Genomic DNA, 14,676 nt, shown 5'->3' with positions numbered 1-14,676 from the left:
CGAAACGACCTCCAAACCCCACAAATGAATTTCCATAGCCCCACCCCATGCGTTCCACGAGGAACATTTGAACGCCAACCACCCCAAACCACCCCATACTTAGCCACCAAGATACTTCTCCACCAAGCTTCTTCTTCATTTGCAAATCTCCATAACCATTTCCCCAAGAGGGCTTGGTTGAAAAGGCGCAAGCTCCGAATCCCTAGACCTCCCTCAGAAATCGGAGAGCAAACCTCGCGCCAACTGACCAAATGGAATTTGGGTTCATCCTTGAAACCTCCCCATAAAAAATCCCGTTGAATCTTCTCAATACGGTTCGCCACGGATATAGGGATGGGAAACAGGGACAGAAGATAGGTGGGCAAGTTGGATAAGGTGCTCTTGATGAGAGTGAGCCTCGCCCCCTTGGACAAATAAGAACGCTTCCACGAGGCCAACCTTCTAGCAATTTTCTCCACCATATCATCCCAAACAGCCAACTGCTTGAAGGAAGCCCCTAACGGAAGACCCAAATACTTCAAGGGAAGCGAGCTAGTGCCACAACCCAAGATGCCGGCCAGCTCATCCGTCTCAACTGAATCTCCGACTGGGACCAAAACAGACTTGGCCCGATTAATCTTTAGCCCGGAAACCGCCTCAAAACCTATACTGAGAGCTTTAATAAATCTAACATGTTCCGGTTCTGCCCCACAAAACACCAAAGTATCGTCAGCAAAAAGAAGGTGGGAGATCGACACCCGCTCATGCTCCCTGGCACCCACATAGAACCCATTGATGAAACCCCTGCTTATGGAGGCATTAATCATCCTACTAAAAGCCTCCATGACCAAGATGAACAAAAAAGGCGATAGAGGGTCACCTTGTCTAACCCCGCGCGAGCTCACAAAGAAACCGGAGGGCGAACCATTGATCAACACCGAGAACCGCACGGACGAGATGCAATGCTCAATCCAAGAGCACCATTTGTCACCGAATCCACACCTTCTTAAAAGATAGAGTAGAAACTTCCAGTTCATATGATCATAAGCCTTCTCCATATCCAACTTACACAAGAGGCCGGGGTCCCCGGATCTGAGACGACTGTCCAGGCATTCATTGGCAATAAGCACCGAATCCAAAATATGTCTACCTTTGACAAAAGCGTTTTGCGGATTGGATATGACCCGATTCATGACTCCCCGCATTCTGTTGGCTAAGACCTTCGCAATTATCTTATAAATCCCTCCCACAAGACTAATAGGACGGAAGTCCTTCAAATCGGAAGCCCCATGCGACTTCGGAATGAGAGCAATGAAAGTAGCGTTGAGGCTTTTTTCGAACTTACCTCGATCATAGAACTCCCCAAAAACAGCCATGACGTCCTTTTTGATCACCTCCCAACAATCCTGAAAGAAAGCCATAGAAAAACCATCCGGGCCTGGAGCCTTGTCCCTATCCATTTTTTTGACCACCTCCCACACCTCCCTCTCCTCAAAAGAAACTTCTAGGCTAGAAGACTCTTCCTCCTCCAACCTATCAAATTGAAGATTGTCCAACCTTGGTCTCCAACTTAGGGTCTCTGTGAAAAGAGACTCATAAAAGCGAGTAATATGAATACTAATAGCCTCTTGATTAGAGGTAGTAGTTCCATGAATGTTCAAAGACTCAATATAGTTCTGTCTACGGTTGGCATTAGCGATCCGATGGAAGAATTTAGTACACTTGTCACCCTCTTTCAACCAACGGATTCTTGATTTTTGTCTCCAACTAATTTCTTCTTGAAGGAGAGAGATTTCTAACTCCCTAGCGAGCACCTTTTTCTTCTCAATCTCTTCCGCGGATAACCCTCTTTCTTCCTCCACCCTATCTATAGCTTTGAGATCTTCCATACGATCCTTGATCCGAACCCCCACATTGCCAAAATCTTGCGTATTCCATCTCCTTAAATCCCCCTTTAGAGCTTGCAACTTCTTTGAAAGGATGAAACTCGGCGTACCCTGAAAATGATACGAGTCCCACCAGCTGCGCACTTTGTCCACAAATCCCTCCACTCTAAGCCACATGTTCTCAAACTTGAAAGGCCTTTTACCACCCTCATGAGAGCTACAATCCAAAATAATAGGAGCATGATCGGAACAAACCCGAAGCAACCTCTTTTGGCGCAAGTCCGGATGGCGGACTTCCCAATCCGGGGTCACAAGAAAGCGATCAAGCCTAGACCAAGAATTATTGTTTGACCAAGTAGAAATACCCCCCACTAAGGGAAGGTCCATGAGACCCTGATCCGAGATGAACTCGCCAAAATTCCTCATAGCCGACCGAGAATGAGCTCCCCTAGACCTTTCACTAGAATAAAGAGTGACATTGAAGTCCCCACCAATACACCACGGGACGTCCCAGCAACTCATAATCCCTGCCAATTCCTCCCAAAGTAAACGCCTAGCAATAGCTCTGTTAGGACCATAAACCCCCGCAAACGCCCACTCGAAACCATCCTCAATATTCTTGAAAGAACAAGCCGCCACATGCCTTCCCAACGCTATATCTACCTTCTCCACAACTCTCTTGTCCCACATGAGCAATATACCCCCCGAAGCCCCAATGGAAGGAACAAAACACCACTCCACATACGGGCAACCCCATAAGCTCCTCACTAAATTATACGAAAAGAACTCCATCTTAGTCTCTTGGAAACAAACAACATCAGCCTTCCAACTTCTAAGCAAATTTCTAACCCTCAACCTTTTATCCCTCTCATTCAAACCTCTCACATTCCATGAAAGAATTTTCAGCTTCATGATTTAACTCGACTGACCCTCCCCTTATTTCTTTCCCTTGATGAAAGCTCCAGAAAATTAACAGAGGACTACAAATTAATAAGCTCCCTCTTACCTTTTTTGACAATAGGAGTGCACACTGCCCTCTCCACTTCTTTGCCTCTGTTGTCGGCCATAAGCCCCCCAATGGTCTCCTCAAGCTTACCTTCCTCACCATCACAAGTTAGGCCAACTTCCTTACAAGCCTGAATGATAAAAAATTTCTCCTGCACCTCCAATTGTGTCTCCTGAATAGAATCTGGGACAAAAGACTCCTGAATGCTAGAACTCACCTCTTCTGTAGAATCTCCAACCATATTATCCGCCTGTGATATGCCACACCCCATCTCCTTACCCAGAAGACCCTTCCCAGAATCACCCTGACACCCTCCCAAACCAACCTTCTCACCGACACTGGTAGCAGGCCCAGAGAGTTCCGGAGACACCCCACTGCTGGGGTGCTTACCCAGAATCCCAGAAACAGCGACCCCCAAGACCCCCTTACGATCACCTTGGTCGACCAGCCCCTTCTCCAGAGTGGATAGAGGCCCCTGCCACTTCATCGGATTAGCCATCGACACTGTAAACTCAGCCAAGGAGTCCGCCGAAGCTGTATCACCCAATGTGTCGACCCTTATCGGACTCGCCGCCCCCTCACTGGACACATCTACCTTAGTCGGCACCTCTGCCGGAGAAGTGGTTGCTAACTCCCGGGCCGGAGCAACCTCCCTGTCGCAGGACAGCAAACTCTCCACAGAATGGGCATAGATACCGGCGACACCCACCAAAGACTTTGGGTCTCCCTTCAAACAGTCCAGCTCACCGGCCGGAGGCGCCGAAACTTGATCACTGGGTGTCAGCACCTCTGCCGGAGACGAAGCGCCAGTTTGCGCGATAGACCCGGCATGGAGCACCCTGTCGCGAGGCATCGGCCTAATCTCGGGACTACCGGCGAGGTCCACCGGAGCTAGAAGTCCACCCGCCGAACACTCCGGCATGTCCACCAGCTTCGCACCACCATTCGATGTCTCCCCTTGCTCCACGGGCCGGACTGCTTTTCTCCTGAAATAGGTCTTAACCGGATGGTATCTCTTACCATGCTTGGGCCTACCCCAGAAGACCTTCCTGGGCTGGGCTATTTCCCCTCCTGCTAGCCCATAAGCTCCCGAACCCCCAGGCCTAGGTAGAGCACTCAGGCCTTCCACAAAACTGATAGTCCTCTCCAATCTGTCGAGCCCCACGTCGACCTCGCCTCTCAGTCTTACCAACGTCTCCTTTGCATTAATTAAGTCTTCTTTAACACGAAACCAGGCTTGCACGACAGGGCTACCTGCCCCCTCCCGTCCCTTCGCCTGATCAGCTCCGCAAACCGAGACTGGCAGACTCGTTGTGGTGATCAACCTGCTCGCCTGAACCGGAAACCTGCTCCCCGGAGCTCCGCCGAGAAGACCCAGTGTCTCCCCTGCCTTTGGATTACTCGTTCCCTCCCCATACAAACTCTGATTCATCTTCGGACCCTCCATACCGCCCCTGTCCGACCTCCCTGCGGCTAGGGACTCATGCAGACCCTCCCCCTGAGTATCCGAAAGCTGGTCTTGCTTATTCTTCCCTATAGAAACCTCCTTCAACCACCTTGGGACCCTGGCAATTGGCTCAGTGAAGGTATCGAAGCAGTCCTCTGTCCTCTGCAGCGATGACCCCATAACTTCCGCGTAGCTCCTCCTTCTCCCCCCTACATCATTTTTCTTAATAACTTCCCTAACCTCCCTAGGCTCACACAAGGAAAGCTTGGCGAAGTGCACCTCCGTAATGAGACGTTTCCATCCTTGACCATGACGTCCTTCTGGTATAAAGACCGAGCCACTCCTATGCCTCCCATCAAATTCTTCAATAGTCAGGAACCTCCCATGTCTGTTAGCACATTTCTGTGCAATTATCCGTGGATACCTTGCTCTGGATTGGTCCCAAAAAACCTCAGAAGAATCCACTGCCACCAGGTCCTCAACAATTCGTGCCAACCACACCACCTCATCCTTGTGCAAGAAGATGGTTTTTTGTTTCCTATTGCCTCTTTCGAATATTCTCACCCCTGAAACCCCACTCTTAATCAGAAATTCGAAAGTTTTGGACTCCACATTCCACTTTCTCGAAGTAGCCATACCGCTCCCTAGATCACCAGCAAAAAACTAGACCCCCAACCAGTAACCACGCGCCACCTACGCGCCTAATCTCAGGCGAGGTTGGAAGAGAGAGAAGAGAGCAGTATAGGTAAACTAACAACTTATAACAACTAAGGAAAAACGCTAGCCACATCTACGCTATCACCCCAAAAGGACTAATCAATTTAGAGTTTTCATTGAATTACTTATAAATTCCAGTTTCACCTAGTAACTAGGCAATGTGAGATTTAAAACTTATGATTATTTTTATAAACCGCCCTCTATGTGGGCTATTCCTTATCTTCCCAATATGAGACCAGATGTTACAAACTCCTACCACATGGCCTGACATTACTAGGTGGCTCTAGTACCATTTATAACGGCCCAGGAAAAAGCACCAGCCACATTTACGCTATCACCCCAAAAAGACTAGTTAATTTAGAGCTTCCCTAGAATTTCTTATAAAGTTCAGTTTCACCTACTAACTTGGCAATGTAGGACTTAACACTCATGACTATCTTTATAAACCACTCACTGTATGTGAGCTACTCTTCATCTTCGTAATATGAGATCGAGGTGTTACAAACTTACTTTTAAACTCCTGACGTCCTTGTCAGGGCTACATCATGCAGTGCTCCAATATCACACAACCTGGCATTACTAGGTGGCTCTAATACTATTTATAACGACCTAGGAAAAAGAGCTAGCCACATCTGCGCTATCACCTCAAAATGACTAGTCAATTTAGAGCTTTCCTAAAATTCCTTATATAGCCTGGTTTCACCTAGTAACTAGGCAATGTGGAAGTTAGCATTTATGACTCTCTTTATAAACCACCAACTCTATGTGGGTTATTCCTTACTTTCCCAATATGGGACCGGGTGTTATACCGCTATAGGAGAATCTAGGGTTTTAGGACAACTATAAAACTCACGTTTTTTTCTTCTAAAAAATGTAGCTTTCCTTTCCTTGTTTTGGGATAATAAAGCTGGCAGCAGCTGGTTAGGTTTCTTTTTAAAACTAAACTTCTTTTCTTTTTGAATTAACTTAGGAAAGTAGCTCCTACAAAATAGGGATGTGTTGACATACAATTAGGACTTGTTTTAACAAAGAAAACTTTCCTTTATTGGGGAAAAAGACAGCTGGCCTGATTTTGTTAGGATTTAGGCTTAAAAATTATTGACTTTCTTACCCTTTTTAAGTCTGTTTTTTGTCCTCTCACATACTTCTCTATTACACCCTCGGAATTATAAGGGATAGTTGAGCAAACAATTATGACACAGCAAATTAAAGAAAATTAAACAGCAACAATAAAATAAAATTGCCCTAGGGGATTAAGGTCTAACAAATCTCCCCTCCTTATAAATATCTTGTCCTCGAGATTTGCTCATACTTATTACTCAAAAAGGTAACGGTATTTCTCCTTCATCTTGTCTTCATGTTTCCACAATACTTCCTATGTTGTGTGATTGCTCCAAAGGACTCATCGGAATAGTCTTGTTGCAAAGAACTTGCTTCTTTTGCGTGAAAATGCCAATGGGAAATGCTTCATAGGATAGGTCCTCACGAACTTGAAGCGGTTTCAACTCTAGCAGGTGTGAAGGATCAGGAACGTATTTTCGTAGCACCAAAATGTGAAAGACATTGTGAATCCCATATATATTAGGAGGTAGAGCAACCTGATAGGTAGTCAATCCAGTCCTCCTCAGAATGTCAGAAGGACCGATATACTTGGGACTAAGCTTTCCTTTTTATCCGAATCTCATAACTCCATTGGTGCTACTTTCAGAAGCACTGTCTTATTTGAATTCTACCTCTCGACAATTTCGGTTTGTGTACCTCTTATGTCGGCTTTGAGCGGCTTTGTGCCTCTTTTTGATAATAGCGATATTTTCATGTGTAAGTTGGATGATTTTTGGACAAAGAATCTCTCGTTCCCCAAGCTCATCCCAACAGAAGGGCAACTTGCATTTTTGTCCATACAAATATTCGTAAGGTGCCATCCCTGATTGATGTAGGACGATATTTATCTTTATTTTCGGTAAAAACGAAAATAAAGAAAATATCAAAAATAATATTGGAGCAGCGCCGCTTGATCAGAATTTTAGCTATTCTCAAACAATGGAAGTACAAAAGGAAAGATTGCCACGATTCCCGCTGATTGTCAATTTTATATTAGGATTTTATTTTATTTTATTAGGACTTTATTTCCTTTCCTTATTAGGATTAGGTTTACTACTACTATAGGATTATGTTTACTTTCCTACTAGGATTATATTTACTTTCTCTACTAGGATTAGATTTACTTTCTCTACTAGAAGTAGGTTTACTTTCTCTACAAGTATTTCTCTTCTATAAATAGGCTTGCCTATTATGTAAAACGGAATCAATTGAATTATAATCAAATCAGAGAATTCTCTCTCAAATACTCTGCGGAGTTTTATTTTTTTCTTAGCCGGCGGGCTTGTTTTATCTTTTGGGTAGAAGACGAAGACGCTTCTCCTTGCAGAATCAAAGACGCTGCTCTTTGATTAGTTACCTTAGTCTTCCGCTACGTCACTGATGCTTGTCTGGCAATTGTTCTTGTATTCAAATTTGATCAATGGCAAATATCAAACCCAACTACCCTTGAAATCCAACACACAAGCTTGTAGCATATCCTCGAGAGTTTGAATCATCCTTTCTGATTGTCCATCCTTTTGAGAGTGAATAGTGGTGCTAAAGGTCAACTCAGTACCCATCGCCCTTTATACGCTCTGCCAAAAACTTGAAGTGAACCGTGAATCTTTATCCGATACAATCTTTGATGGTACGCCATGTAGTCTCACAATTTTGCTGTGAAGCTCTGTTACCTTATCCATGGAATATGTCATCTGAATTGGTATGAAGTGAGCGGTCTTTGATAAGCAATCTATCAATACCCAAATAGAATCTTGACCTCCTATGGCTCTTGGAAATCTTGACACAAAAAGTCCGTACCAATCTCATCCCATATCCAAAGTGGGAAGTGGTTGTAATGTCTCTGATGCTCTGCCTTGACCTATTGACAAGACAAACACCACTCCACGTATTTGGCCACATATCTTATTATCTCGCTCCACTAGTAGTGTTGTCAAAGATCCTGATACATGTTGGTATTGCTAGGTTGAACTATGTATAGGAAACAATGTACCCATTCAGAATGATATCTCTGATCTCTGAGTTATTCGGTACACATAATCTACCTTGGAATCGTAGAACACCATCTTCCGCAATATTAAAATCCAACTTCTTTCTTGCACATACCTCATCCACGATCTTAGTTTAGGCTCGAATCCTCAACTTGAGTAGTTTTGTTTTGGTCTTACAAGGTCGGTTTCACAACCAAACTAGTCAAACATGCCTACGTGTCACCAACCATCTTGATTATGAATTTATCCATGTCTAGAAGAATGTCCTTCTCAGCCGTGAACATCACAACCAAAGTCACTAAGAATGACTTCCTGCTAAGAGCGTCTACTGCAACATTTGCCTTGCCCAAATGGTAGTTAATGTTGCAGTTATAATCTTTAATTAACTCCAACCATCTAAGATGCCTCATGTCTAGCTCCTTTTGGGTGAAGATTCAAGCTCTTATGGTTGGTGTAGATCTCACAATGCTCTCCATAAAGGTAGTACCTCCAAATCTTCTGGGCAAATACCATGGCACCAAGCTCCAAGTTGTGCGTTGGGTAGTTTTGCTTGTAGTTCTTGAGTTGGCATGAAGCATAGACAATTACTCTTTTGTGCTGCATATGAACACAACCAAGCCCCTTCCAAGAGGTATCATTGTAGATAATGAACCCTCATGTATTTGTAGGTATGGTCAAAACTGGGACAATTACAAGCCTCTTCTTTAACTCCTAGAAGCTCTTCTCACATTTGTTAGCCCATTGGAAATTCTTGTTCTTTCTTTTCAGCTTCTTTAACGGAGTGGCAAGATTAGAGAATTCCTCAACAAATCTTTTGTAATAGCCAGCAGTCCTAAAAAGCTTTTGACTTCGTTCACGTTAGTCAATCTAGCCCTCTTTACCACTGCCTCGATCTTACTCAAATCCACTGAAATGCCATCCTTAGAGACCACATTCCTAAGAAAAGAAATTTGTTTCACCGAGAACTCGTACTTTTTAAACTTAGCATACAACTTTCTCTCTAGAGATTTGTAACACAATCCTTAGGTGCTCATGCTCCTCTCTGTTCCTTTAGTAGATAAGAATATCGTCTATGAAAATCTCCACAAACTGGTACTTATCAAAAAAAAAAAAAAAAAAATCTCCACAAACTGGTCAATGAAATCCCTGAAAACTCTGTTCAACAAGTCCATGAAGGTAGTGGGGGGATTATTCAAACAAAGGGCATGACCAAAAACTCGTGTTTGTAGCGAGTCCTAAAGGTTGTCTTCAGAATGCCTGCTTCTTTGATCTTCAATTGGTGAATTTGGAACAGAGGTCAATCTTGGAAAACTCTTGAGTGAGCTCCTTGAAGCTGATCGAACAAATCGTCAATGTGCGGTAAATGGTACTTGTTCTTTATAGTAGCATCATTTAGCTCCCAATAGTCAATGCATTGCCGCATCGACCCATCTTTTTTCTTCATGAGCAGTACTAGTGCTCCCCAAGGAGACACTAGGACGAATGAAGCTCTTTTCCAACAAATCTTGTAAGATCCTTCTATAGTGTCTTGGGTTGTAATGTTAGCTTCCTTTTTCCTTGAAAACGTGTTTGGTGGACTAAGGTTTCTTTGATGGTGGCCTTAAAAGAAATATCCTTATCATGGACAATCTTAGGAAACAACATATCATTGTAGTTGATGGGTGTTTTATTTGTGAAAGGAATAGGGAGTTTGTGGACCATTTTCTACTCAATTGTGAGGTCGCCAGAGCCTTGTGGAATGTTTTATTCGGCTGATTTGGGCTGTCTTGGATTATGCTTAGACGAGTAGTTGACTTGTATGCTTGTTGGTGGATTGTTGGCAGCACTTTTGAGTGTTGTTGTGTGGAAGATGATGCTTTCATGCCTTTTGTAGTGTTTATGGAGAAAAAGGAATGACAAAAGTCTTGAGGACGTGAGAGGACATTTGAGGAGTTTTAAGTCTTTTTTATTTAAAACTTTATATCTTTGGACAACTGCTTTTGTTCCTCCTTTGGTGATTAGTTATCATGATTTCCTTATTTTGTTTTCTTCTTCTATCTAGGTGTTTTTTCTTGTATACTTCCTGTGTATCTGTGGGCACCTTACGCTTTAAATAATATTTCGATTACTAATAGAAAATAATAAAATTATGAGGCTCTAATGAGGTGTCAAATCAAGAGGTTAAGCTAAAGTTCTTGTTGGATTTGACACTATTCATTTGATTTTTGCTCTGGTACTTGTAATTATATTTCAATACTATCCTTTTGTTTTATAGATCTATGTTGTTTATCTTTATCAAGTCATGCTTTAAGTGATGCAGGAAGGCATCAACATCTTGGCCGTTAATTATGGTTCGCCTGGGGCTTGTCCACATCCCCGGCAATTGAAACTTGTAAGTTAATAATTGGTCTTTGTTTGTTGGTCCTGTTAACTAAAGCTAGAGTAGGAAAATGATAAGCCCTTGCCTTTCTGAATACGTTTTTGTTTAGTTGCTTTCATCTCTTGTTTCCTATAACTCTTATGGTTCACTTCTACGAAGGAATTTATTTGAGATTGTATCTTAATTACCAACCCAGTATTTATCAGAAATTTGGGAACCACAAATAGTTGCTAGAAATTCCTTTTTTTTTTTCTTTTTGGAAACTTTTGGAATTTTTAGGAACGTAAAATAGTTTCTGGTGTAAAACGTTTTTAGTAAATATTTTTCGGAATCTATTGATTTTTCGGTGTTTGACTGTCACCCTGAAAACATTTGTTGTTATTTGGTTCTCATTGAAATTGTAAAATCATTTTTCTAAACAAAGAGTAAATGCAAGTAGCGACTAAGAGGGGGTGCGTGTGTCTATGTTGTGTTTAGGAGGGATGGGGGGCTGGGTAACTGGGGTGTGCCATGGTGTGGTGTTCACCAATAAGAGGGGGATTTGAAAAGAGGATCTGTGGAAGGAAAATGTTGTCTTAAAAAAAAATATTAACCATCATACGGAAATGAGGGGATGTTTTACGGTTTATTGAGTTTTTGAAACATTGTCAAACACTGAAAAATACTGAAAACATGTCACTTTGAAACAAATGGAGCCTTAATTCGATGTAAAAGAAAAATTTGACCAGTATTTGAGCATCTAGAACAATTACAGTTGGTTTCAGATTTACTTCAATCTCGTAAAATCCCTAATAATGGGTGAGTTGAAATGAAAACCTAACCTTGGAAGTTTTTTTGTCGAGTGTGACTAATATCTGGGCTGCTCTTTATACAAAATAATCGTGAACTTATTCCAGTTAAGATGCTATCATCTTGGTCATCTTTGTGGTGGCAAACTTCTGACTATTGTGAGATTGACAAGGCTATATGTAAAAAAACATCGAGTTTTAATCATATAATATGGTTAAATCCAACAATGGGAGTTGATATTTAGGTAATGAAATAATTATCTTGAATTTTGCAAGGGAGCTTTAGTTTTGGTGAGGATTGAAAGATGATTATGCTGTGGAGTAGGCGATCATTTTTTTTTTTAAAAAAAAAAAGAACCCTTTTTCATCCTTTTTGTCATCTCTATTTCAGCCTACGAAGTGGTCTTTCAACTCGCACACAGTTTTGAAGAACACTGAGCAGGCACAAAGGTAACTATTGTTGCATTTGTTCTTTCTTTCTACGTTGTAGGATTATTTCTGGCGTGGTATGTTGCTTCAATTAACTTTACAAAAAGAGAAGTTTTCTGGAGTTTAGAAACTTATTGACCTCATTGTTATCTGTTTTGTCCTAGTTGATCTGGGTCAATATGTATATTTGATTAGGTGATATCCAAGGATGCTCACAAATTAGTGTTAGGGTCGTAAACGAACAAGTCCGTTTGACAACTCCGTTTGACAACTCGCTCGTATAAATTCGACACAAATTCGGTTCTTTTAATAAATGAATTGATCATGAACACAAAATTAGGCTCGATTATTAAATGAGCTATATTCGTATAAATTCGACTCGACTCATATAAGCTTGTATAAACTCATATAAATTCATTTTTATTATTTTTTATAGTATTAATTTAATTTTGTAATTAGAACATCTTAAGTAAAGATAAATTATCTTCCTAATATAATAGATAGCTTTTGTTATTGTGAGTCTTGATATAGATATATTTGTGTTTATCGGTACATGAGTGTTTGTGTGTATGTCTAAATATGTGTGTGTGCATAATGATAAAATATGTCTGTGTACGTGAGTGTGTTTTATAAGTGCTATAAAATATACGCATAAACTCAAGATTGGATTATTTAAGATTCAAGTTAATTTGTTTAATTAACTCAAATAATAAAATCTTAACAATAATTAGTATGGATTTACGAAAAAATAAACAATCATGATATTTACTTTATATAAGGAATGAGTAAGTTAACTGAGCATCTTGTGAACAAACTCAAGTTTGTTCCAAAAATAAATAAGTCGAGCTTGAAAATATTATCTAGCTCAGTGATAAGCTCGAGCTCGGCTCGCGTTCGAAGTATAATTAAATAAATAGAGCTTGAACAGTCAATACTCTGCTCAATTACCCTAATTGGTGCCCGCACTGCTTTTTGTTGAATATATCAATTGCAGGCATTGCTTTGTCGTTTGAGCTAACTGTCATTTGTCTTTGTGAATGGTTTATAAATTATGGCAATGATTGTAATTTGTTTTTTACAGAACTCCAATATTTTCTGAAGAAATACTTGGTGGGGAGATTGGAGAGGGGGGTGAAGTTGTAATGCCACCAGAAAGGTCCTTTTGGGCTAAATATGTAAGTACCATTTGAATGAATATTTTTCATAACCTTTTCCCCTCAAAGATTCTTCTTTTACAATAGTAATTTGAACCATTGGATCTCTGTCTGTATCAGTGGATGTACCTTATCCCTCTTGGACTCATTGTCATGAATGCAATAACCCAAGCAATGAATATGCCGGAGGAACAGGCTGGCGGCCAGCCACAGCAGCCAGGGGCTGCAGTCCAGCGTGGGCCACCTGCTGCCGTGCGGAGAAGATGATGTATTCGCTTGCCTCTATCCTTTCTTTAACTTATGTGAAATCATCTAGGATGAGTTGAGCTATAGATTGGCCTTCGCTTCGAATCTGTGTTTGGCATCATAAAATTTTCATTGATTGTTCCAATCAGAAAGCATTCCAGTTATTAGGAAAATGAATTCTAAAGCATTTAGGAAGGGCAATGCCCTGAAAATCTGTACAATTGCAATTGAATTCTATGGGTAATCGGAACATGTCAACTGTAACTTGGAAACATGTTAGTTAAATGGAGCATCCTGCCTCGGTTTTTTCTTCTTCAATATGGTATTTGTTGAAGGAGAAGCGTATCACAAATATGAATCAAGTGGCAGTATCGGACCAATTCATCTGTGGACACTGACAGCATCATTATTGATTAGATTTTTTGAGGAAGTAATATTAGAGGCATGACTTTTGTCTTCTTTTTATCTCTTCAAATGTGACGTGGTTTTTAAAATTACTATTGAATTTGGGATTATTACTATTAAATTTTGATCTGATTGTGATTTTAAAAATCACATCACATTTGGAGGGATAAAAAGTGAACAAAAGTCTTATTTTTATCTTACAAAAAAAAAGTCATATTTCTAGCATTACTCTTTTTTGAGGACATGCTTAAATTACCTTTAATAACAACTAGTTGCCAAGTTGATACTTTATTCATTTCATATCAACCACCTTGTTCACAACTCTATTGAACTAGGTGATTAGTATTAATGTGAATTATTTCTTTGTTTTTTATTTAAGGAACCCTTTCAAAGCAGGGTCATTTTGTACACCTACCCGTTGTAAAACATCACCTCCACATAGATTGGATAATATTCAAACTTCGTCACGCGTGCTGGCCCAAGGAATTGTTTGCACCCAATAAGATTCGAACTTTAAACTTGATGAAAATACTACCAAAACCAAGACCCTTACCACTTGAGTCATGGTACTTATCACGTCTATTTCACACCGACTGGCATAAAGTGTTTTATGCAACTTTTCATGTGGGCTACTTAAAAACAAATCATGTCAACCACCTTGTTCACAGCTCTAGTGAAACCAAGTGATCATTGTTAATGCAAGGGAGTCAGTTTATGCAAAAGTTGGTTAAGTTTCCATTGTTGTCACCGCAAAATTGAAGCTCATCATTCTCACATTAAGGTTTATGTTCCAATTTTTTTTTTGAGTGGGGTTTGGATGACAATGTCCACAGTGCACATCATTCTCTGAATATTATGATTTATGAGTCAATCAGAAGAACAAATACCAAACACAAGCTTATCCTAATTGTTTTTCTGTTATTTGCAGTCACGGATTCCGTGACTGAATGACAACGCCAATCTAAGAAATAGGACAAATACTTCTCATTTTGTGATCGATTTCACTGGCAATGTGTAGAAATGGCACATAGGTCTTCCTGAACCGAAAGATAAATGTTATATAGCACCATACTTTTATCTCATTATGTTGACGTGATGAGGTGGTCTAATACCCCTTGTTAAAAGAAATATATATTTAATGACTACTAAACTCCTCAATTTACTGTCAAGG

The 14,676-nt window shown here is 40.8% G+C and overlaps 1 protein-coding gene across 1 annotated transcript in view; it reads left to right on the top strand.

The window, feature by feature from the left end:
* The window catches only part of LOC132172236 (uncharacterized), a 25,385-nt gene extending 11,967 nt beyond the window's left edge, over window positions 1–13,418 (top strand). The window contains exons 5-8 of the mRNA XM_059583701.1: window positions 10,424–10,495; window positions 11,663–11,721; window positions 12,782–12,875; window positions 12,975–13,418. Coding sequence (XP_059439684.1) covers window positions 10,424–10,495; window positions 11,663–11,721; window positions 12,782–12,875; window positions 12,975–13,121 — 372 coding nt within the window. The 3' untranslated portion in view covers window positions 13,122–13,418. The remainder of the gene's footprint in view (window positions 1–10,423; window positions 10,496–11,662; window positions 11,722–12,781; window positions 12,876–12,974) is intronic.
* The last annotated feature ends 1,258 nt before the right edge of the window (window positions 13,419–14,676 follow it).

The sequence above is a fragment of the Corylus avellana genome, chromosome ca2 (genome assembly GCF_901000735.1).
Source record: "Corylus avellana chromosome ca2, CavTom2PMs-1.0".
Lineage (NCBI taxonomy): Eukaryota > Viridiplantae > Streptophyta > Magnoliopsida > Fagales > Betulaceae > Corylus > Corylus avellana.
Note: the sequence above shows the minus strand (reverse complement) of the source record. Positions and strands in the feature narration are given on the sequence as shown.